The sequence below is a fragment of the Chrysemys picta genome, chromosome 3, assembly GCF_011386835.1.
Source record: "Chrysemys picta bellii isolate R12L10 chromosome 3, ASM1138683v2, whole genome shotgun sequence".
Classification (NCBI taxonomy): Eukaryota; Metazoa; Chordata; order Testudines; family Emydidae; genus Chrysemys; species Chrysemys picta.
The window spans coordinates 171,085,527-171,111,603 of record NC_088793.1 but is presented as its reverse complement, the minus strand read 5'-3'; the positions used below and the strand labels follow the sequence as shown (position 1 = coordinate 171,111,603).

The 26,077-nt window shown below is 40.5% G+C and overlaps 1 protein-coding gene across 7 annotated transcripts in view; it reads right to left on the bottom strand.

Moving 5' to 3' along the window:
• Positions 1-26,077, bottom strand: part of MTA3 (metastasis associated 1 family member 3) — a 262,904-nt gene that overhangs the window by 102,138 nt on the left and 134,689 nt on the right. For all 7 annotated transcript variants that reach the window (XR_010599913.1, XR_256380.5, XR_256379.5 and 4 more), the window contains exons 9-12: positions 25,375-25,563; positions 13,690-13,764; positions 4,578-4,636; positions 36-160 (exon numbers count right to left, since the gene is read on the bottom strand). Coding sequence is in view for 4 of the 7 variants with exons in the window: in XM_065589544.1 (XP_065445616.1) it covers positions 36-160; positions 4,578-4,636; positions 13,690-13,764; positions 25,375-25,563 (448 nt within the window). In the remaining 3 variants the exon portion in view is untranslated. The remainder of the gene's footprint in view (positions 1-35; positions 161-4,577; positions 4,637-13,689; positions 13,765-25,374; positions 25,564-26,077) is intronic.

The window sequence follows — 26,077 nt, the reverse complement described above, 5'->3', positions numbered from 1 at the left end:
CTCTTAACACTCACACAAAAAAAAATCTTACTTACCATAGCAACTTTCACAAGCTCGGCCTATTAATGAGGTCTGTGTCTGATAAGATGCTCCCATAGCTCCATTCACTGCACCTGGTTTCCCGTTGTTGCTGGATAGTTGATTGGGATTTGGTTTGTTGCTTTAAATAAAATAAAAAGTAATCTCTCAGAAAATATTTTAATAACCAGTTAATTAACATGAGCAAGATTTCATTCTGTGTTTCTGTTTCATAAACTGCACCATCTGTAACAAATTCTTCTGAGTAACAAAATTTATTTCTATGTTTCTCGAATAAATTGTTTAGCTTACAGACAAAAACAAGTTTATATAAACAGCTGATGAAAGGCTTTGCAAGACTAAGGTCGAAATGTAAAATGCTGGAACACAGGTCATCACTGAGTTTTACACAGTACATTCAGCCTCCCCCCATCACATGATTCTTTGGAGATATCCCACTGCACAGAAAACAAAGATGTTTTTCTAGAAAACCAAAATCAATCTTCACACATCAAGACAAGGCTGTACTGAAAAAAATGGTGAATTCTCCACTGGGATAAATGTGTGAAAATTTATAACCTGTAACAGTGATACATTTCACATGACTGCATTCCTGAATTATCAGCAAAAATCTGTTTTTGCTAGCAATGAAAGAGACATTGGCTCTCAATATCTTTGATGATCTAACTTGCTCTCCCAACTGGCTGTAGGAGCCAAAGGAGCAGGGGATGGTAGAGACGGACCTTTTCTTTCTTCCAGTAGCAGAAGGTTCTTTGCTGAGTACCTTTGTTCTTTTCTTTAAACCTTGTGCTGCTTGGGGACTTCCCAATAATTGTAGTCTCGAGTGCACAGTGGACCTCTAAAGCACCAGAAAGCACAACATTTGAATATACAGAGGAAACCCTAAAGCAGTACCAAGTTTAAAAAGTGGATTCTAATAGACAGGGTCCAAAAATGACTGGTCTGTGTAAAATAATTTTGGGATGTGGAGTGGGGAGGGAAGTAAACATGGGCTTATTTGGAGAAGACCAATTTACCAAACTAATTTACATAAGAGCAGATGGGGATTTGTTATTATTTTGTTGATGAAAAGGTAGTATATAAGAACTAGGTTGCATTATTATTATTGAACCAGTCTGCCCAGCTTTCATTTTTACATGAGAAAATTTGCATGTAAATGGATAGCCTGGCACAGACCTACGGTTGCCAAAGCAGAAATAAAATTCTCTCTCTTATTCAACGTATTATTGTACTAAGAAAAGGTACAAAACATTCACACAGAAAAAAATATTAATGCATACACCAAATGCTAAACTCAAAATAAGGAAAATTTAAAAATAAAATTGAAAGCTATTGTTTGTAGGGTATAGCTCTGCTAGTTCCAAGTTATGAGAGAGATAAGATGGGTGAGGTAATACCTTTTATTGAACCAACTTCTGTTCGTAAAGAGAGACAAGCTTCCGAGCTACACAGAGCTCTTCTTCAGGTCTGGGAAAGATACTCCCAGTGTCACAGTTGAACACCAGATGGAAAGAGTCGCAAAACGATTACTCCATATCTGACCTCTCAGCCCTCATTCTCAAAGGAAACCTGCACAGCACTTTCAAAAGACAACCCTAGGAGCTTAAATTCATTACTTTGCTAAACTCTTAAAATCATGGATTCAACAGAGACACTGGTTTTATGTCTCAAAACAACAATCTGTAACTCACTAACCCTCCTTTGTCCTATGACGGCAAAAGGGGCGACTCATGGGTAGGGCACAAAGGGTCAAGTGCCCCTCCAGCAGCCAGCCCAGGTGGGGAGAGGAAGGAGCGGGGCCAGAGCCAGAAGGGAAGAGGTGGGGCCAGAGCCTCTTCCAGTCACGCTACCTGGGATGATGCCCAGTGCAGCGCAGTGGCTGACTGGGAGAGTGCCTGGCTGCGGCAGCAGCAGGGTGCCCTCTGCCCAGGCTCAGCTTCTGGGGACAGGAGCCAACTCTGAGCATGCCAGGGAGGGCAGGGAGGACTCCGGCTTGCTCGGCCGGTGTCCCCAGAAGCTGAGCCTGGGCGGGCCGCAACCAGGCGCTCTCCCAGGCAGTTGCACCGGGCAGCATTCAGGAGAGGCTCCGGGGCCGCAGGCAAACATACCGGGAGAGCCAGCCCAGCGGGAGGAGAGAGCGCCTCCCTCTCTCCCCCCGCCTCCCCAGGGTAATGTGGGATGGGGAGGGGATAGGGAGATTGCAGAGGGCCCGTGCTGGGAGTGGGGTGGGGAGGAGTCATGTGTGGGGGTCATGTGGGGAGGTCACGTGCCCCCCCTCTAACTGGTACCCCCTTTGTGTATCTCCCACGAGTCGCTGATTCCACCTTGTATTTAGTTGTGACAGTCTGATTACTTTCCCCGGACCTGGAGAAGAGCTCTGTGTAGCTCAAAAGCTTGTCTCTTTCAGCAACAGAAGTTGGTCCAATAAAAAATATTACTTCCCCACCTTGTCTGAAATAAAAAGGATGGTATTCTAATCAGGAAGTACATTTCTTATGGAGTGAAAGTGTCATTATATGAGCTTATACCAATTAAGTCAAAGGGAAGATTCTGCCCTTAACTACATTTGTTGGGAGGAGCAAAAAAATCCAACCTTTTATTAGTCTAAAGTAAATTCGCTGAGATTAAGGGAATTATGCAACGAAATTTAGGGCCTGGTTTAGTAGTTCCTAGTTCAAGCAATATTCCCATTGATTTCAACACATGCTTTTCCTGAGTAAAGACTGAAGGATTAGGCCATAAACCAGTATTAGTGTGTTGGATCTCTCACACCCTCTCAGCACCAAACTACCACTGAAGTCACTGGAAAGAGCTTAGAGTGGTGGGATCTGGCAACAACCTCCCATGTACTAGGAGAGCTATACGGGACCAGCATATCCCACAAACCAGGCAACAGTACTACAGCTATCTCATATTTATCCACTTTGGTGTTCCTCTAGCTTCCTCTGATGCACTGGTTACTGGCCACTGTCAGAAACGGGATACTGGACTAAACCAATCCTATGTCTGATCCAGTATGACAGTTCCCATGTGGGAACACTGCCTACTTTCCCTTAGGGTCAATACTCACCCGCAGTGCAAAAGGGCTCAAAGCCACACATCCAAGGTGCAACCTACACCTCTCTGTATTGACTTCAGTAAACATGCTGCAAGGATGTTGAACGTGAAAGCATTATGTAAGTGCTAATTATTATTTTTATTATTTATCTGCCACAATCACCACATAGGTAAAATAATTGCGCTAAGAATACTAACTGTTGATGATTGCACACTCATATGATTATTCCCAGAATACTGTTCTGACTTTACAAATTATCCATCATCCAAAATTATTAACATCATTTTTAAAATTTTTATTTTATTAGTACTGGTTTGGGCTTTAAATAACACTCACTGAGACGTTTTCAAAAGGTTGGATTCATTAAAAGCTAAAATCTATTGTAGTCTATCCACTGCCTTCTACTATTAAATCTGTCTGGGAAGAGAGTTTGCATGAAAGACACTATATAAAATGAAATTGTACTGTATGTAGTTTACACAGGACTCTACAGAGATCACACTTTTTTCAGGTATTCTGTTCTCTGCACATGTGCAGAATTACCATTTATGTCAATAGGAAATCCATACACATATGGAAAGTAGAACATAGTGGTGCAGAGCTTAAAGGAGAATTTTGCCCCTAATCCTTGCTAGTCCCATAACCCTGAGGAAATCATTAATGTGAAAGACATGGATTATTGCTCATTCCCATAAACCACATGTTTACAAAATAAGATCTTTAGCATTACATTTAAATCCCAAAAGCTAAATAACTAAAAACATTACGAGGACAAACCACAAAAATAAAAGATTTTGTTAACAGGGCTTAGTTCACAGAGAAGGGATTTAGAGCTGTCCATAGCCTTATCATTTAAGGTCATAATGTGTTTCTTCTCATATCACCTAATTGGTTTAAGAATATACTGTAAACTATAATTGTAAGGTAAAAGTATCTGGTTTAACAAACAATTGCTTAGACTTGGAAATGTTGCATTTATTCACATATATAACTGCACTCCAGAGAGATTCGAAAGAGATTACTTGGCAAAATCTGCTTTATAAATGGCAACAAGGGCACATTATGTATATTACCAATCCACACTGCATTTTAACCAGTCTAGTTCTCTTTGGTTTTACTTCTATTTATCTTTTTCAAGGAAAATGGTGGACAAGAACAAAGGGATGAATTAAATACAAGGGCCTCACAAAGAGAGCATCATCATCAGTCCTTGCCTTAATCATGCTGGGTGTGTTACATGGATCCACAATCAAAATCATGTTAATAATAAGCCACAGGAGGATCAAAATCTTAGTATCTATCAAGTTACTGTAATATATTTGTTTTATCTAGCACATCTCACATATATACAGAGCATTATCAAGTCAGGTCCATTTTCTTTCATTTTTACTGGTGTTCTGACAATGGGATGTGCATTTTTTATCTATACATTATGTCTTTTCAATCAAAGTGACAAAGTATAAACATTTGCTATACTTACTAGGTTGGGATGTACACTTGTTTCAATTTACTTTCTGCTTCAGCTGCCTTCAGACGTTTCTAATTGAAAAGACAATGCATTTTTAATACACTATTAATTTTTGATCACTGCAAACAAAATATTTAAAGACAACTTCCACTTAGCTTTTGTGAGATCACAAAGGCCTTGAAATTAATTGTAGACCCTAATAACTCAAAACAAACATCACTGCAATTCTTTACTAGTTTTAATGCATAGTATAGTCCACTCAATAAAAAATTCACAAACACCAACAAAAGTATTACAGCACATCTAATTTTACAATACTGAAAAGAGAGCGAGAGAGTGCGTGCACGCACGCACGCAACAGCCAGGAGTCAGCATTCACTTTATAAAATACATCATTCTAGCTCACCTTAGTAGGAGAATATGGGTATGACTACACTACAGAGACAATATCAGCATAGCTACATCACCATAGCTATGCCGGCATAACCCTATATAGCATAGATGCAGCCTACACTGACAGAAGGGGCTTTTCCATTGGTGCAGGAAGACCCCTTCCTCGAACAATGGTACCTACGTCAATGGAAGCATTTTTCTGTCGACAAAGCTGTGTCTATGCTGGGGGTTAGATCAGCATAGATATGTTGGTCTGGAGTGTGTGTTTTTCATGCCCTGGCTGACGTAGTAATTCGACCTAACTTTTAAAGTACAGACCAAGCCTAAGAGAAGTACAGAAGAATACAGGAAATGGAAAATAATGATGAGTGCATGATGAAACTACACATCTACAGTATTTTTGATTGAGCATGTGTTTGTTCAATCAAGGCCAAGGCTACGATTTTCAATTAAGCCTGTGGGAGTTAAGCACCTAACTTCTTTAGACTCTTTTGAATACTCCAGCCCAAGAACATAACAGCAGCATGGCAACTTTGTTACTGCTAAAATATTCTGTTGAATTTACTTGGTTATGATTTTGTTTATATTTGCTACCAACATAACTCTCTTAAACTTAGGAATGTGTTGTATACTCAAACTAGCATTCATCATTTTTTTAGGACTATTTTGCTTATCTTCATAGACATACAGCCAAGACAAAAGCTGTTCATGGGGCATGTTGGAAAATAAATAATCTCTGATGCTATGAGATTTATATTGTAAAAGAAACCCCAGAAAATAATATGATTTATTACTGAAAATTCCACAATATTATGATACAAGACAGCACAACTAAGGCATGGAATCTTGGAAGTTAACAAAAAATACTTTGTTTTTCCACTCTGCTAAAAGAGCATATTTTGGAAATCACCAATTAAATTACACTACGTATTGGGTGAAATTCTGGCTTCACAGCAATGAGAGTTTTGACATTGACTTCAATGAGGGATTTCATCTGCCTTGTTATTACTGTGTGATATCACCATATATGGGGAGGTTTAAGACTTTGGCTTTGTTCCTCATAATACATGCAAACAAAACATTGCACATGACATCATAATGCAATACCTGATATAAAATTGTGAATGTGACAAGTACTAAACCCTTTGGTACCATAATAGTCTCTAGTTTTTGATCAATCAAGATATAAATGCACATGCATACAACTGTGCAAAAAAACACACAGGACACCAATCACAATAGCAGCCAACTGGTGTTTTTAGAGTAAATAAAGTTCACAAGGGAAACATCCCAGGTACTGTGAGAAATAGCAGTTTTTGAAATGGTAGGATGAAAGAGTAATTATTGCAGTACCCTAGCCTGCAGTTGAAGTATCCAGTGACTTGCACTATGTCACTGAAAGGATTCAATGAAATCCTTTGTCTACATATATTACACGTATACATTTAATATCAGAGATTCAAACATATAAAAAGTACTTAGCTCGGGGGTGGGCAAACTTTTTTCCCCGAGGGCCACATCTGGGTATGGAAATTGTATGGTGGGCCATGAATGCTCACAAAATTGGGAGTTGGAGTGCGGGAGCAGGTGAGGGCTCTGGCTGGGTGTGCGGGCTCTGGGGTTGGGCTGGGGATGAGGGGTTGGGGTGCAAGAGAGTGCTCCAAGCTGGGACGAGGGGTTTGGAGGGCGGGAGGGGGATCAGGGATGGAGCAGGGGGTTGGGACACAGGAGAGGGTCAGGAGTGCAGGCTCGGGGCGGCGCTTACCTCAAGCAGCTCCCAGAAGCAGTGGCATGGCCCCCCTCCAGTTCCTACGTGGAGGTGCGGCCAGGCAGCTCTGCGCATTGCCCTGTCCGCAGGCACCACCCCTGCAGCTCTCAATGGCTGCGGTTCCCAGCCAATGGGCGCTGCGGGGGCAGCATGCGGAGCCCCCTGGCTGCCCCTCTGCATAGGAGCTGGAGGGGGGACATGCTGCTCCTTCCGGGAGCCGCATGGAACGGGGCAAGCCCCCGACCCCTCTCCCCAGCGGGAGCTTGAGGGCTGGATTAAAATGTCTGGAGGGCCGGATGTGACCCTCGGGCTATAGTTTGCCCACCCCTGACCTAGTTGCTCCTACAACATCTATAAAAAACAAGTTTATAAAAGAAGAGAGTCTGTTTCTTTTTAAAACTGCCAATTAAATTTCTACAGGAGATGGCAAAAAAATGACAACATTTGCAAAAGCTCTTTATAAGGAGCCAAAAAAGTGGTCATTAAAGAAGCAGTGTGTCTACCTGAGCTTTGCAAAAATCATGCCAGCCGAGCAAATCCGTTCTGTAATTTGAACAAAGGACCATGATTCCAATTTTCTATAAAGGGCTCCTTGAGGAGACTGCCCCTCCCATCCGAAAAGTTGATCTTCTTGACTTCCTAGATATTACTAAGTGCAGGAGGGATCTCTGTCATAACGGCATTTGAAAACCCAGTACAAAACAGGACACTGCTGACAGGGCCAGCCCTAGACCAAATGGCACTCCAGGCATCTTTGGCCCCTCCCCTCCACTTGTTAAGCTTTTGAATATCTTATTTTTTATTGCATTTGTAGCCCATTTCATGACTTTGATGCACAATTTACCTCGGTCATATAAGATGATAAATTTGCACACCAAGATCTACATGCAATATATTCATGCGATATAGAAGCAAAAAAAAAAAAAAAAAAAAAAAAAAATTCCTCTAAGTTTATAGAAACTTTTTAATTTTAAGAATAACTGAAATGTACGGATATCAAGAAATTGAACTGTGCACCAACACTGGGTGGACCAATATTAAATAGCATTACAGTAGGTGACAGACTTAGAACCTTAACCTTAGTTCTTTAGTTCAAAAGGTCGCTTTTCTCGCCTTTGCCTTCACAAACTGAACAGAAGCTTGGCGCCCTCCACTCCAGGTGGTTGCTTGAGTTGCCTGCCCCTAAATCCGGCCCTGACTGCTGATACCAGGTGTGCCCCGTGGCTCACTTCCACACTACTTCTGCAAGGTCCTTATGGAGTGGGAAACAAACTTTGGAGGAGGGGTTCTATGGAGACTGAAACAGCCTCTTCCTCAGGCCTTTCTGCTTATGGGTGACAGTCTTAGACACATCCAGGACTTCAGATATTGCTGCTCCATGGGAGCCAGAGATCTCATTTGCAAACACACTGACTTGCTCTTGCAATGGGGGAGGGCCTTCCCCCCTCAAGGAAGCACTCCTCCTACTCCTAGCTCTCACGGACTGTGGAAGGGCACTGAGACACCCAAGGCAGTGCCCTGGGATATCCTTCCAGGAGGAATACCTCGCTGTGCCTAGGGAAGGGGGGTAGCAGGAATTGGGCCTCATCTACCTGAAAGATCTCTTGAGAGGACATACAAGCTCTGTTGCTCAACCATGAAACCCTGTGGCTTCTGGGGGAGAGAAAAAGTACTATCCCCATACCAGGTAAGGGGTTAGGGAAGAGCAGGGTGAAGCTGGCCTGGGGGTGGGGACTCCCTCCTCCCTCATACCTTATTGTGTTCTTCTACAGATCTCTGCCTTGGCCCTGACACCCATATTAGACTGGCCAATGTCTACCTAGATAAGTTTGGGGGAAAGGAGAGTCTTCTTTTGGAGTCACTTCTCAGGAGGAAGGTTTCAAGAGGCAGGCTGTACACAAAGGCCCTGACACCATTGGCACCAGCTTATTTTATAGATGCGGCAGTGTTTGGTATGATTCTGAAGGAACTGCCTCAATCACTAAGGCACTGCACTTCAGCCAGGACCCTACTAAGTACTGTAACACAGATGTAGCTTGCAGAAAGAGTGTAGGCTGCAGAGAAGAAGGGATGTACTAGGAGCAAAGTGCTTAGCAAAAGCTAGACCAGACATACCTGTGCCAGAGCCGAGGAGCAGCAGCCCAGTTTCATACTTGGGGTTCACCTTGCAAAAATGGATCCTTACCCAACAATACTTATAGTCTAACTTTCCAGCTGATGTGGCAGTAAGTTAATGTGCTGTGATGAAATGGGGACCCAACATAGGGGAACCATGGAAAAGGCCTCCAGCAGTGACAATCGACAGGTAAATGAGTGGCCTTGAGAGGTAACTGGGAAAATCTTTCAATAAACAAAGTATCTTCATTGTCACTGCGAACTACTGTTCAGAGGGAGCCTATAAACAGGGCTCATGTATTCCACAATTTTGCAGCATTCAGCCCTTGCTGCAGAATTACACTCCTAAAATCATGTCTTTCATTAAATAAATGCTCATTCCTTATGGTGCCTGAAATAATCTGCATAATGTAAGCACAGTATAACTGCCTAGGTTGGCACAGCCTGGAAAAATAGCTCTGAAGGTGTGAACTGCCCCATTCATCTTAGTCAGGGCCATCTGGATTCCACAACTGTGGTATTTGGCATTTTTCTAAGATACCAGATAATCCAGCATTTTTGCCGTTTTCCTGCAGTCAAACATACAACATTTTGTTTCATATCTCGCAGTCCAACCGTTTCCACCCATCAGCTGCCTCTTGCTTTCCAGCTTTCCCTACAAAAGCAAGTTAATTGGATTGCAATGTCTGTTCCCTGCACTGTTCTACGGAGACAGGCAGCAGGAGTTTGGTGAAGCATGGCTGAAGTCCACCTTGCAACCACAGGGCAGTGGGAGCCAAAACGTTGGAGAACAGGCTGAGGCTCAAAGAGCCGTGGACATGAGTTTCTGATGCCTGCTACAAGTTCCCCCCATCCCTTGCAAAAAAGCTAGAGCCGCCCCTGCTGAGAACAGACTTTAATGGGGTAAAGATTTCACCCACAATCTTTTACTCTTGATAAATAAATGCCATCCCTTCCCAGAAGCATATGTTCTGAACATCACTTCTCTAAGGAATGTGCTGTCCCACAATTTAAGTAAATGTGTAGCAATACCCAGTTTTTAACAAAACAAGAAATAAAACAGATTATATGCCTGTCTCGTTTAACATAATAAATTAGCAATTCCTGTAGGTCAAACATTCTCTACAGTAAATAAAATGTTTAGTTTTGCAGAAAGAACATTATAGGCCTAAGGGCATGTCTACACTGCTATGAAGTTTGGACTACAGGGGGTGTGAATAGCAATGCACAATGAAGTGCTGCTCTGTAACTCTCCCATGTGGATGCTGTGGCTGTGAACTAAAGAGGTTCCTAGTGTGCCGTAATGCAGTCCTCTTCAAATAGGACATTCATGTGAAGTAGGAACCTTTAGGTTCACATACACAGCATTCACCCAGAGGAATTACAGCGCAGCACTTCGGTGCGCACTACTATTCACACCCCAGTAATCTGAACTGCAGGGCGGCAGAGACATGCCCTTAGTTCATTTGTGCAGCATCTTTTCTGCTTAAGGCTTAGTCATGATGCCTCCTTACACATGAACCAGAAATTTAAGAGAAAAAACAAATGGGAAAAATCAGAGTATGGACCTACAGTGACTGAGTCCCTTGGCCTCATTCAGTTTCAAAACTGCTCTATCAGATAGTATTCATGAAAAATGCCAGACTGACAGCAACAGTAATTGAAGTGCTAGATTTATCTACTTAACAGTTTCAGTACAGGCAGCAAAGCTTGCCTTACCTATTTCCCTTCACCTTGACTTGGCAGGACCACCCTCTGGAGATGAGGTGGCAGAAGAGTCTCCATGCACATCAAATCATTGCCTTTAGCTGCCAAGCAAGATTATCAATCACAGTAGAACCTTCGAGTTACAAACACCAGAGTTACAAACTGACCAGTCCACCACATACCTCATTTGGAACTAGAACTATGCAATCAGGTAGCAGCAGAGACCAAAAAAAAACCCCAAATACAGTACTGTGTTAAGTATAAACGACTAAAACAATCAAGGGAAAGCAGCATTTTGCTTTTTCATAGTAAAGTTTCAAAGCTGTATTAAGTCAATGTTCAGTTGTAAACTTTTGAAAGAACAACCATAACATTTTGTTTAGTGTTACGAACATTTCAGAGTTACGAACAACCTCCATTCCAGAGGTGTGCGTAACTCTGAGGTTCTACTGTAGTGGAACTGTCATGTGGAGACCTCCCCTCTGGACTGAGATGACCTAGCCAATTCACACAGGTGAATAAACAGTCATTGAATAGTAAAGTTTTCAGATGAGAACCAGCCTTCTAAAGCTGAAAGGATCCATATATCTCAACCTGACCCATTCCAAGTCCCCTGGGCTTTCCTCCCCCGCTGAAAAGAATGTTTTGAAGTATGGCTCTTCTCTGAAAATGACTATACAAAAATAGCACTTTCTTGCTGAACAAATTTTCTCCAGGTGTGTATTCAGTTCCTGCTGTTTACTCTGGTGATTCAAAAAATATGTTTTTACTAAATTTTATTCCTTTAAGCACTGCAAAGCCAACTCAATGGCAGAACCAAGTTCTGAACTCACTCACATCTCTCTCATCTTATGGCCTCCATTGGGGTTGCAGAGACTTAAAGGAGGATAGAAATGAGATACAGTGCAGTCACAGGTGTAACAGAGAAGCATTTGGCATATAGCATTTCTATTATTGATGATGATGCATGACCCTGAAAGAAGACATCTTGACTATCAGATTCCAGAATGAGAGTGCAGGATTGGGAGTTAGAAGACATATCTTTTGACTAGTTAATTGAACAAATTGGTTCTGGGTGTCATCAAGGGACCATAAAACCAGAACCCTATAATGCCATTTTTATACAATCACTTTTCAGAGTTAGAGCTGCACTTTTGAAACAGTGAATTGTGTAGAAGCACACACACTCAATAAATGGCACACTCTAATTGATATTTGTGGCAGGCAGGATCTGTTAACCTAATCCCAGTGAACTTCAGGAAAATTCTGCAACATAGCATCTTTCTCAAACACCGTAGAACAAATATTTCCATCCAGGTTTTCTAGCAATGGTAATCAATCACCTGACCAACCTAATAATGTTGATGTGGATTCAATTTTCATTGTGATTCATCCTTACTTTAAAATATTTATTTTTAAGTAACTGTTTTCAATAGAAATAAATCCTCTGATGCACTCATTTTAGCTCCCAAACTTCTTATCAGTACCTGATTCCAGCAAAGCATCAAGTTTTATTTATACTTTCACCTTTCTGATCATTCCAGATCCATCAATGCCCAGCTGAGGACGAAGAAATTTGAAATTCTACACATCTGGCTTGCACATTTAATGACGAATGGCTGGGGTGACTTTTAGTTTGAGGCATATTTTCAACCTCAACTTCCCAACTGGCAAAACCTTTCCACGATAAAAACTTGTGGGGCAAAGAAACAGATGAAAGGATGATAAATCTCAAACAATCCGAACATACATGCTGTAGTAGCACAGCAAATGATGACACACCTCCCTCCTCTAACTGCCATATTCTAACAACTGGAAGATGCAGCCATACCATCAACAAACTAGAATTTAGGCTAGAGCAACAGTCTCTCTAATACTCTGCAATGGATTTTGGTAACGCTGCACAGACCTATCTAATAATAACAACAGCTTTATTTTCAGCATCTGTATGCAATATCATTACTAATGTTAAGGGATTAAATTATGGATTTAAATAATTGAATTGTAAAATCACAAATCAAAAGAGAATATTTTATAATATTTTGGAGCAGACAAACCAAAGAATACAGTATGTAAATACACAATGAGGCGAATCCTGCAGTAACCCTATATCCAACATCCCAATGCAGGTACACAAGGTAGGATAAAAAAAAGCAGCATTAATATACTTCTGCTGCATAGTCAGCAAAGAATTCAGGCAGGAGGTCACCACATCCATTGTATGCCACTGAGCTCTTCATGGAATGTGAAGGACCAGGGGGCTTGCAGGGGGTGGCCAGTTCATCTGGTAAACAACACAGGACCACTGGGACAAAAACACAGAACCAAAGAAAGCCCCATGCTCCGGAGCAGAAGCCACAGCTCAATAATGCAGAAAACTAAACATACTGAAGATTCCATCCTTCGGACCTGCAACCTGTCTAAGCAGTACAAAAGCTCTTTAATGAAAGCTCTGACTCGCTCAGAATTTGGCCTCATGTATATTCTTTGCTGTTATTTCTGTGCTGTAAAGACAAACCATGACTGAAAGACATGGCTTCAGTTCTGATGCTAGAACTTACGTCCTTTCTCATCAACATATAAAAATCAAAACTACAAAACAACACCCATAACAACTGCTATGGAAGGCGAAATAATTGCACTTCATGAGACTTGTCAGATGAACTAAAGCAGAGTACTGTAGATAGCCTTCTCCCTCCTCTTCAGTGTTGCCTTACATGACTTCACTCTGTAAAATGGCTCATTCAGCCATTTAAAATAAAAGTCTCAAAGGATAATGCATATTATCAAAAAATCAATCAGTTTAGAATTTTCTCTTTTTAAAAAAATGTACAATCACTCTACTCTGGGCACAAAGCACTTTATTTTAAACATGCAACTGTTTAACCCTGTTAAACACCTTTTAGACTGATAACTAAATCTGGGGAAATGAAACTGCAGCAAAACCAGATCAAACCAACTTAGGTATTTTAAAACCCCCAATCTCAGAAATAGTTTTAGAACAGGTCTTTTTAAAAAGGTAAATGAATATGCAAGTGTCTAGAAAATACTATTTGTAAATAATTTTTGTACAAGTCCATTGTTTTAAGACTATTACAGAATATTACAGGTCCATTCAGACTGAAATAGCCATACAATTACCTGTTGTACGTATCTGTCAGTAGTTTTCCACATGTAATAATATTCAACTATGCTAGTCAGCGACTTCCAAGGAAGCTGAAAAACATTTGGCATGAATTAAATAAAATCAAAGTGTGTCAGGAAATTTAAATATCCACATCTTATTTAGAAAAAGATGAAGCAAATGTTCTTTGTATGTTATAAAGATTCGGAATTAATGGAAACAAAAAAGTAAAACATATATATATGGCGATGACTATTTTTAAACTACATGCCTAAACCATTGGTTCTATACGGGCAATGCAGAATCCAGTGTAATACCACAGAGGCAGTACATTTCTCTCACTTTCTTATCCGACAGGTAGAGAATAACATAACAATTAGAACAAATCACCTTCACAGGACTGACTGAGAGTCTCACAGGAACTTCACATGTGAAAAATATACCAGCCAGAATATTAGCTCAATGACAATATCACAGAGGTTGCCTGCCCCACTATTGGTAGTAATGCCAGTGCTAATGATAGGGGTGGGCTGTCATGCCATGACCTTCCCCAATTTCTGCCCGAAACCATGGCTGTGAAAAATGCGTCATGGACCATGAAATCTGGTCTCCCCTATGAAATCTGTTCTTTTGTGTACTTTTACCCTACACCCTACAGTATACAGATTTCAAGGGGGAGACGAACGTTTCTCAAACTGCGGGTCCCAACCCAAAAGCAGATCGTGGGGGGTCGTAAGACTATTGTGGGGGGGTTGCAGTATTGCCACCTTTACTTCTGCGCTGCCTTCAGAGCTGGACAGCTGGAGAGTGGTGGATGCTGGTTGGCCACCCAGCACTGAAGACAGCGCCGCAGCCAGCAGCAGCGCAGAAGTAAAGGTGGCAATACCATACCAGCAGCCACAGAAAGTCCTGCAGCCAGGAGAGATTCCTGGAAGTGGGTCTGAGCTGGCCCTGGGAGTGGCCCCTGCAGGGGAAGAAGTCCAGTCCCTCACCAGCTTGGCCAGGACCAGCAGCTGGAGCCCGGCGTATGGTAGGATCCCTCAGCCAGGGTGCCCAAAGTCCTGCCCCTCCATGGCTCCAGGCCCAACACTCCGGTGCTCGGGGGTTATAGAGGCCTTGGGCTGGCTGTGGGTGGGTGGGAGGTGGAGGGTGTCCCAGCAATGCAAGGTTTATTTTCTTAAGTGCCCTTTGCCATTTTACAATGTTGGCATAAAGATTAAATCTCCCTTTAAAAACTGACTTGTGTATAAGAGGTTAAGTAAGAGGTTATAATACATAATCAAATCTTAGTACTGTTTCAATTCAACAGTAAGCATCAGACTGTAAAATTTTCATCTCCTACCTCTCCTAATTCCACTGCCCATTTTGACCAACAGTCTTCCAATGTTGGCCATTTTTTATACATATCAGATAATGAAACAAAGCATAAATTATTTTGCAATTAATATTGTGTGTGTGTATAAATACACGTTTCTCTTTTCAACATTTTTCCAGCTTCTCTAGTAAATAAAAAAATAAAAGAAAATAAATTTTAAAAATGCGGTTTTGAGAGAACTCCAAGCAATCCAGGAAGGTGTACAGATTGACCTTAACGGACCAGCTCTGCTGAGCCACCATCCAGTACTTGGGTCCATACCTTCTTGAGACATTACTGACAGAATTTACACATATTAGATGATGCAGCCATCAGGCGATGGATTCTCAGAGGGGTTCTACACCACAGTAGTCCTAAAGGGAGAGGGGAGATGCACTCACTCCAGTAAATGTTGATCAGCCCTATCTTCCTATTACTTTAGTCTAGCCAATCCTAGCTTCTCACTGTTATTCGTTCCCTGAGTATGGTCTCTGCTAGTTGCACCCATTTGTTGATACTGGTGGCATCCACATCAACAAAAAGTACATTTCCATAAACCTTACTAATAGTTTTCCATGATGTTGCAACACCAGTATGGACAGCCATTCAGAGCACCCCAGGGGGCAACTGGGTTCACAGGATAACATAGGAAGCCATACCTTTTCTACAGCTCTTATTCTCAACTGAAGAAGCCTGCCTGGCATGCTGAGTGTGAAAACCCTGTATTCCAATTGGCTACCCACATGCCCAACTGACAGGTGACGAGGACTCACTGTTTGTCCAGAAGAGTGTAACCACTTATGGAAAACAATTAGGGAGGCAAGATAAATGTGTTTTTCAGTGGCTGCGTCTGCCACAGAAGTTGTAAACAGCTACAGAACTGTATATTTTCATTACCAAATTTTATTATGCATTGATCTCAGGAAAGAAAAATTACCATCTGCAAAGAGATGTGTGATGTTTATGTAAGAGGTAGATTGGCAGTGAGGCAGCAATGACACAAGGACATGCAGAGTTGATCTGCGATTTCACCAGCTGCCACAGGGTAAAGATAGAACCCTTGTTAAGCTTGAAAACGCTAAATTTGATTTTTAAATATTTAACTTGGAAATGTACATGCATTTTTAAACCTCAAGTCACAGGTCCATACTGTTAATGATTTAGAACCTTTACATTCTTTTTTAAACAGCTTTTATTTTCACCCAGCAAGACATCTGAGAAGCAAGAGTTATAAATCTCTGGAAAAAAAATAGGGTTTACAGTGAAAATGACAACAGACCCTTAAATTATAACAGCACTAGGGAAATCACCACAACGAGTGTCTTAACTGTCGGACCAGGGAAATAGTCATCTTTTGGGGAACACAAGGCTCTGTTCTCTTTCCATTGTACTATCTTGAGGTGTGAAGAAATTCAAATGTACATTCAATCCAGTACATTTATGTTCATTATAAGTTAAAGGTTCTCAGGAAAACAGGAGAACATCAAGAAATGAAAGGTTTCAGAGTAGCAGCCGTGTTAGTCTGTATCCGCAAAAAGAAGAACAGGAGGACTTGTGGCACCTTAGAGACTAACAAATTTATTAGAGCATAAGCTTTCGTGGACTACAGCCCACTTCTTCGGATGCATATAGAATGGAACATATATTGAGGAGATATATATACACACATACAGAGAGCATAAACAGGTGGGAGTTGTCAACTCCCACCTGTTTATGCTCTCTGTATGTGTGTATATATATCTCCTCAATATATGTTCCATTCTATATGCATCCGAAGAAGTGGGCTGTAGTCCACGAAAGCTTATGCTCTAATAAATTTGTTAGTCTCTAAGGTGCCACAAGTCCTCCTGTTCTTCTTTTTATCAAGAAATGAGGTCTTGATGAGAAATTGATGAGAAAATAGCAGCCTGACAAATTACTATTCAAAGCCTATATTGGAATGTTATAAAAGTATCAGGAAAAGAAAAATTAAATAGTATACAATTGAGATTTCATGGTCTGTTAAAAAGGTAAGGCAAATTCCCTTCTCTAATTAATTTACCGTTATGAACTTGCTTACTAATATTAGTTCTTCAAAAACAACAAGGAGTCTGGTGGCACCTTAAAGACTAACAGATTTATTTGGGCATAAGCTTTTGTGGGTAAAAACCTCACTTCTTCAGATGCATCAAGTTTAGTGCAATATTAGTTCTTGTACACTTTGAATATGTCAAGCACTATGCAATGCTAATTATTACTAACTACTGAACAGTAAATAAGGTTGCAAAACGCATTGCCTCTAAAGAGCCACACAGTATAAGAGTGGCAATTGCAGCTGCCAAGTGATGCAAATCCAGAACTATTCTGAAAGCAGTATACCTTCAAGATGTAATGACTCAAGTGGTCATTACGGCCTTGGCTACACTGGTGCTGTACAGCGCTGCAACTTGCTGCGCTCAGGGGTGTGAAAACGCCCTCCCCCCCCCCTCCAGAGCACAGCGAGTACAGCACTGTAATGCGCCAGTGTAATCAGAGCCTGCAGCGCTGCACACTCGCTCACAGTGCTGCAAGCTACTCCCCTCCGAGAGGTGGAGTACATACAGTGCTATGAGAGCTCTCTCGCAGCGCTGGCGGCGTGACTACACCATGTGCCGCAGCAGCGCTGTGAATTCCCGAGTGTAGCCAAGGCCTACGTTAATTATGATGCTTTTTGAGTGTCACAACCAATCACTTTTTGTCACACCAGGTAATCAAGAATTACCTATACCATATGATCAGCATGTCTAAGATGACTTCTTAGAACAGAGCGCCAGATTTTCTTTTGATATTAATGTACCTTTATTACATCACCTTTGAGTCAAAATATATAAGCACACAGGGATTCCTAGCCACAGTTCATCAGATAAGTATTACAACCTCTACCCTGATATAACGCTGTCCTCAGGAGCCAAAAAATCTTACCGCGTTATAGGTGAAACCACATTATATCGAACTTGCTTTGATCCACTGGAGTGCGCAGCCCCGACCCCCCAGAGCGCTGCTTTACCACGTTATATCTGAATTCGTGTTATATCGGGTCGCATTATATCGGGGTAGAGGTGTACTTTATTTAACATTAAGGATTAAGTCTTGCAACAGATTCTTTTAGAAGAGGACGTCTTTATTTCTAACTCGAGTTTTGTTTGGTTTTTAAAAATCTCTCTCCCTTTTTTAAGATTATACTGTTAAAAAAACAGCAAGTCTGACTACACTTTCAGGGAGTGGCTGGTAGGGGTTTGTAGGATGCAGCTATGTGAAAAACCTTACCCAGAATCCATAAAATTTGAGACCAGGGAATGATGTTCATGAACACATCAAGCTTGAGACTGAGTGGGTTCAAGGTTTGATGGAAACATTCAGCACTTCTAAACTTACTAGTGTAAACATTTTTGTCTACGGTTTTCATTGCTTACCTCTAGCTCTCCTATGGTTAATAGGTATTTAAGGAATTTTTCTAGTAAGCCTATTAATTTACACTACAAAAGCTGTCCAGGAAATAAGTACAGTTTATACTATTTTTATATATTTTTCTTATTTTTAACTTCTGAAGATAGAGTATATGAATAACTTTGGAAAAACTTATGAAATCAGTTCCTATATCTTCATATAAAAACAAAAGTCAGAGCCCACAGAGTGTCAGAAGCCTTTAAATGACTGAAAGCCTGGAAATATTAGGTGTTAAACATAATTCTCATTATAAATCTAACTGACTAATGCTACACGAATAGCTAAGTGAAAGATGTGCTCTTCTAAGGATACTCTAAGGTGACAGGCTGCTTTTCTAAAAGTAGAGAACGTGACTGAGGGTAGGAGGCAATCCCACTCTGACTTCAGAACATATAACTGATCTGTGCTCCTGCCAGGTTTTATTCTCTGAGTCAGTATTAATATGCCTTCAGCTGAGCCCAACAATGATTTTCATTCTCTATTTAGCCTTATTTAAACAAGAACAATGTCTCTTTTGCCTTTTTTCATTCTTTGGTCCCTCTGAAGCATTTTTAAAAGTTCTCAGTAGGCTGTTTTAAATTTCCAGCATTTTGTGCATTATGGATCAGAAGTGATTTCTGCAATGTTCTAATGCATTAATGGGACTGGTCAATTATCTGGGTAAAAACAGAATTTAACTAATGTAACGCCATATAATTAGACTTGGAAGGATTCGATTTTAATGGTAAATGATGGTAAAAACTGATTTCACTGTACACACAGAAACTGACTAAAAATTATTTTCATCGATGATGATCAAAACTTACAGATAGATAAAGTAAGAAAAATGCTTCTTGAGAACTTATCAGCGTTTGATATCCTTTGTATATTTTGACATGTGATGTTGACAATTTGTGTTTTAACTTTTTGAATCTCAATGTCTACTGCCATAGAATAATTATTGTCTGACCCATAATTTCCCGCAACTGTGAAAATATAAATTAATAAATGTAAAAAGATGCTTACAAATAAACAGTGATATTATATGTCAAAATAATAAAAATTAAAAATCAAATTCTGCCCAGCCTAAATGAACATAGAGAATAAAAGAATAATGTAGGAAACCCTAACAATAAAGTTTACATTTATTTGGCCACAGTTTACATTAAGGTTCTATTTATAAAGGGTTAATACATGTTAATAGATGTTTGAGCTATGAGTAGTAGCGTCACAGATGGTTGGTAAGCACATTCGCAGGTGTTATAGACTGTAATAAGCAGCCTATTGAGCTGAACTCTATAACAACCGAGGAACCATGTATTAACACATCTATTAACCATTTATTAACTCTTTAGAAATGGAAACTTAATACAAAGTGTAACCACGTATTTTTCATTGCCAGTATCACAATAATTTTCTTAAATGTAATTAATTTTAACTTATTAACAGAACTGCTTCTTATATAATGTAATTTTCTGCAGGAGTACGAGCTGAATCCAGTGGACATTTTCTTCCCTGAGAACATCAAAAATCATGTAGCAACACATTCACATCTGTTCAAAAGGCAGCTCTTCAGAGACACAATATGCTTTTCTTCTTGTCAATAGTCACGTATATTTATTTTAGAACTGTGAAAGTGACCTGACAACACTGAAGTCTTCTTTCCATGTACAGCACTGGAAGTGGAAGTACAAGCTTCCTCACACCACCCCACATGCCTGTTTTGGAGGGGCTTCAAGCAGAGCTGGATAAATAACTGATTTTTCAGTTTGGTGGCCAAACCAGAAAAAAAGTTGTGTTTGGGTGAGAAATACATTTTATTTGATACAAAATTAAACATTTCATTTTTGGGTGTTTTTTATCTTCCTTCCTTCCCCATCACTTTTTTTTTTTTTAAAGGGAAAGCTAAATTTCAAAATGAAATGTCATTTCAAAACAAAGAGTCAAAAATGTTTCAGCTTTTTGGGAATTTTCCCCCCCACTTTTTTCCCAGTCAAAAATACTTGCCAAATTCAACCTGAATTCACGAACCATTTTGGGCTAATAAACTATTTGAAAAAAACTGCCCAGATCTAACTCAAACATCATGTACACTTAATACTTGGTCTCCTTGAAGAGACTGCTAATAAAGGTTCAAGCTGGTAAAAAATATGATGGGGGAGCAAAGAACTGAATGAACTGAGATCTCATAACGGAGACTTAAGGACAGTGAAACCTGCATGGGCAAAGGCAGCTTATTTATATGCTTCAGTTATAACTAAATTATAGGGCTGTCAAGCAATTAAAAACATTAATCGCGATTAATCATACTGTTTTACAATAATAGAATACCATTTATTTAATTACACTGGTATACAATTTTTGAGAAGTCGTCTGCTTCAGAGATAAAATGTGCTATTTATTATGTATTTTGATGTGCTGAATTCAAATATGACAATTAAAACAACTGATTGGCTACTGTTTCTAAGATATTTAAGTTTTTATATTTTATGTCTATGTATATTGTGTAGATAGTAGAGTTTTAATAATAAATTGTAAACCTAGGTCTTTTCATGTGTTTATGGTTGCATTACATGATAATATTTCACCTGTCCTGTTTATGTAACACTTTAAAAATCAGCAAAAGGGTTATATAAATCAAATTTATTATGAAATAAAAGGCAAAAAACTATTATGTACATAGTTTAGTCCTATTCAGTGTCTACTCGGCGCTTCTTGGCTTGTCTCTTGTATTCATTAAATGGAGCATCTCTTGTCACTGTCCAGCAATAGTCTGCAAGCATTGATGGGCTCCATTTGCCCTGATAGCATTTCTCCATTGTTGCAATATCCTGGTGAAATCGCTCGCCGTGCTCGTCGCTCACTACTCCGCAGTTCAGTGGAAAAAAATCTAGATGAGAGTGCAAAAAATGTATCTTTAGTGACATGTTGCAACCAAGGCTTTTGTATGCCTTGAGGAGGTTTTCCACCAACAACCTGTAGTTGTCTGCCTTGTTGTTTCTGAGAATATTTATTGCCACTAAGTGGAAGGCTTTCCATGCCGTCTTTTCCTTGCCATGCAGTGCATGGTCAAATGCATCATCTCGAAGAAGTTCACGAATCTGAGGACCAACAAAGACACCTTCCTTTATCTTAGCTTGACTTAACCTTGGAAATTTTCCACGGAGGTACTTGAAAGCTGCTTGTGTTTTGTCAATGGCCTTGACAAAGTTCTTCATCAGACCCAGCTTGATGTGTAAGGGTGGTAAGAAAATCTTCCTTGATTCAACAAGTGGTGGATGCTGAACACTTTTCCTCCCAGGCTCCAATGACTGTCGGAGTGGCCAATCTTTCTTGATGTAGTGGGAATCTCTTGCACGACTATCCCATTCGCAGAGAAAACAGCAGTACTTTGTGTATCCAGTCTGCAGACCAAGCAAGAGAGCAACAACCTTCAAATCGCCACAAAGTTGCCACTGATGTTGGTCATAGTTTATGCACCTCAAAATTGTTTCATGTTGTCATAGGTTTCCTTCATATGGACTGCATGACAAACTGGAATTGATGGCAAAACATTGCCATTATGCAGTAAAACAGCTTTAAGACTCATGTTCGATGAATCAATGAACAGTCTCCACTCATCTGGATCGTGAACGATGTTGAGGGCTGCCATCACACCATCGATGTTGTTGCAGGCTACAAGATCACCTTCCATGAAGAAGAATGGGACAAGATCCTTTTGACGGTCACGGAACATGGAAACCCTAACATCACCTGTCAGGAGATTCCACTGCTGTAGTCTGGAGCCCAACAGCTCTGCCTTACTCTTGGGTAGTTCCAAATCCCTGACAAGGTCATTCAGTTCACCTTGTGTTATGAGGTGTGGTTCAGAGGAGGAGGATGGGAGAAAATGTGGGTCCTGTGACATTGATGGTTCAGGACCAGAAGTTTCATCCTCTTCCTCGTCTGACTCAAGTGAGAATGATTCTGGTGCATCAGGAACCGGCAGTCCTTCTCCGTGGGGTACTGGGCGTATAGCTGATGGAATGTTTGGATAATGCACAGTCCACTTTTTCTTCTTTGACACACCTTTCCCAACTGGAGGCACCATGCAGAAATAACAATTGCTGCTATGATCTGTTGGCTCTCTCCAAATCATTGGCACTGCAAAAGGCATAGATTTCCTTTTCCTGTTCAACCACTGGCGAAGATTTGTTGCACAAGTGTTGCAACATATGTGTGGGGCCCACCTCTTGTCCTGGTCTCCAATTTTGCAGCCAAAATAAAGGTGATAGGCTTTCTTAACCATAGTGGTTATACTGAGCTTTTGTGATGCAAAAGTCATTTCACCACAAACATAGCAGAAGTTATCTGCACTGTTCACACAAGTACGAGGCATCTCTGCTCACTTTGGCTAAACAGAAATGTGTCCCTTTGCAAAAATCAAACACTGACAAATAAGAGAGCACGGCACTGTATGATTTCTAGAGCTGATATAGGGCAATTTGTTCAGCAGAGAGATGTAAGCTTTGTTATGATTGCATCATCCATGACTTCTAGGAATAACATGATGCAATTCATATCATGTATGACACAATACCAGCTTCAGATTGCATCATTCATTGTTTTGCCTAAAAAGCAAGTATTGTCCAAACCCAGTCATAGATTTATTCATAGATCCAGTCAAAGATGTATTTTAGTCATTTCTGGTTTAAATTGAGATCCCTTCCCTTTATAACTCACTTATCCTCCGCCATTCCCAAGTCAAGGGTCGTATATACTGACCTAATAGCATATCTTGAAAACTAGAGCCAATCAACAATTTTAAGCATCATTTTCGTTCTCTGTGACCCAGAATTAGTAAAGTTTAACTACATTTATTTCAGAAGCATTTTGGCTGTAGAGCAGTGTTATTGGATGTTTTCTACATTTTCAAATATATTGATTTCAATTACAACACAGAATACAAAGTGTACAGTGCTCACCTATATATTTATTTTTGATTGCAAGTATTTGCACTGTAAAAAAACCAAAAGAAATGGTATTTTTCAGTTCATCTAACACAGTAACTCCTCACTTAACATTGTAGTTATGTTCCTGAAAAATGCAACTTTAAGCGAAACGATGTTAAATGAATCCAGTTTCCCCATAAGAATTAATGTAAAGGTGGTTAGGTTCCAGGGAATTTTTTTTCACCAGACAGAAGACATATATATACACACACACACACACACACACACACACACACACACACACACAATAAGTTTTAAACAAACAATTTAATACTGGTACACAGTGATGATGACTGTGAAGCTTGGTTGAGGTGGAGGAGTCAGAGGGTGGGATATTTTCCAGGGAAATGCCTTACTGCTAAATGATGAACTAGCAATTGGCTGAGCCCTCAAGGGTTAACTGTCACAATCTACAAGGCAGCAGGACTGGAGGGAGGGGAGAGAGCATCGCAGACAGAGACACACACTGTGTGTGTGAGAGAGAGATGCGCATTTCCACTTTAAGTACACTGCCTTGTTAATTAGATCAGCTTGATGAGACCACAGCTGCTGCTGCCTGGAAGCTCCCTCTGTCATGTGTCCCCCCTGCTCTATGGAAGATGGGGTAAGTGGGGTGCAGGGGGAGGGGGACACCCTGACATTAGCCCCCCTTTTTCTCCCCTCCCCGCTCACAGCAAGCAGGAATCTCTGGGAGCTGCTCCAAGGTAGAGGGCAGGAGCAGCACATGGCAGTGGAGGGAGGGAGAGCTGCAATTGATAGCCTGCTGGGCAGCTGCTGCACACCGAACTTAGGAGAGCAGGGAGCTGATAGGGGGAGCTAATATGCGGGCTGCCGGTTCACCCTGGTTCCAAGCCCCCACCAGCTAGCTTGTTTTGTTTTTAAGTGCAGTTATGTAACAAAAAAAAATCTACATTTGTAAGTTGCACTTTCATGATAATGAGATTGCACTACAGTACTTGTATGAGGTGAACTGAAAAACATTATTTCTTTTGTTTATCATTTTTACAATGCAAAAATGTGTAATAAAAATAATATACTCTTTGATTTGAATTACAACACAGAATACAATATATATGAAAATGTAGAAAAACATCCAAAATATTTAACAAAATTCAATTGGTATTCTATTGTTTTACAGTGTGATTAAAACTGTGATTAATTGCAATTAAGTTTTTTAATTGCGATTAATTTTTTTTTAGTTAATCGCATGAGTTAACTGCGATTAGTCAACATCCCTACTAAATTCCTTTGTTTTGCGTGTATCTTAACCTTTTCGCAGCCACAATCCAACATGATTAACCTGTGGTAGATGAGGGTCTATCCCCCCCGCCCAAAAAAGGAAAGAGTTGCAAGCAAATTATCAATTACTCAGGCAGTCAGTGACTGGTATCAACTCCATCCCATTACACTGCATTAGGACACAGCAAATGAAAGCTTTGCTGTCCAAAACTGCAATACTTCAGAAGCAGACATAGCAGAGTTGGGAGTGATGAGTGTTTCCTTCACCCTTCACAAGTACCAAATGAATAATGTAACATAATAGCTTAATATGGAGCATTTTTAAAAGCTGAATAAGGATTTCCCTCATTGCTAAACATGGAAGGAAAGACTGGGATTTTCAACGCACTTAGGGGATTTAGGACTGCCACTGAATTTCAAAGGAATCTGGGCACCCAACTCTCTTACAGGAGACTGAGAAAATCCCAGTCAAAATACATTAGAATTTAGCTTTCCAAGATATGTCACTAAACAAGAAAATACTATTTTTTTTATCCTGACAATATATTTATCCATTTGGCAGTACAAAAGCACCTCCGTCTTAAGCTTCCAGATCAATGGAAAACAATTACAGCTTTCACGGCCAAAACACATTTAAACATGGGAAGATAAAAGTGCATTAGTTCTGTACTTACAAAGTCTTGTCGTATGTCATTGAAGTCTTTACCATATTTTTCCAAAGCCTCTTCAAATAAACTAGCTTCCGAAGCTGACCATTCTTCCATTTCATCTCTGCATAGAACTGGTCCTCCAAGTGGTACCAGAACACTAATGGCACTGCTCAAATCATAGTTGTGCTTATGTAATGTATCCATTGCATGGAACTAAGAAGAAAGAAAGAAAAATAATTAAATTGGTGAATTAAAGAATTGTCAACCAGGATCACAACTAATAGAATCATAGAATCATAGAATATCAGGGTTGGAAGGGACCTCAAGAGGTCATCTAGTCCAACCCCCTGCTCAAAGCAGGACCAATTCCCAACTAAATCATCCCAGCCAGGGCTTTGTCAAGCCGGGCCTTACAAACCGCCAAGGAAGGAGATTCCACCACCTCCCTAGGTAACGCACTCCAGTGCTTCACCACCCTCTTAGTGAAATAGTGTTTCCTAATATCCAACCTAGACCTCCCCCACTGCAACTTGAGACCATTGCTCCTTGTTCGGTCATCTGCCACCACTGAGAACAGCCTAGCTCCATCCTCTTTGGAACTCCCCTTCAGGTAGTTGAAGGCTGCTATCAAATCCCCCCCTCATTCTTCTCTTCTGGAGACTAAACAATCCCAGTTCCCTCAGCCTCTCCTCATAAATCATGTGCTCCAGACCCCTAATCATTTTTG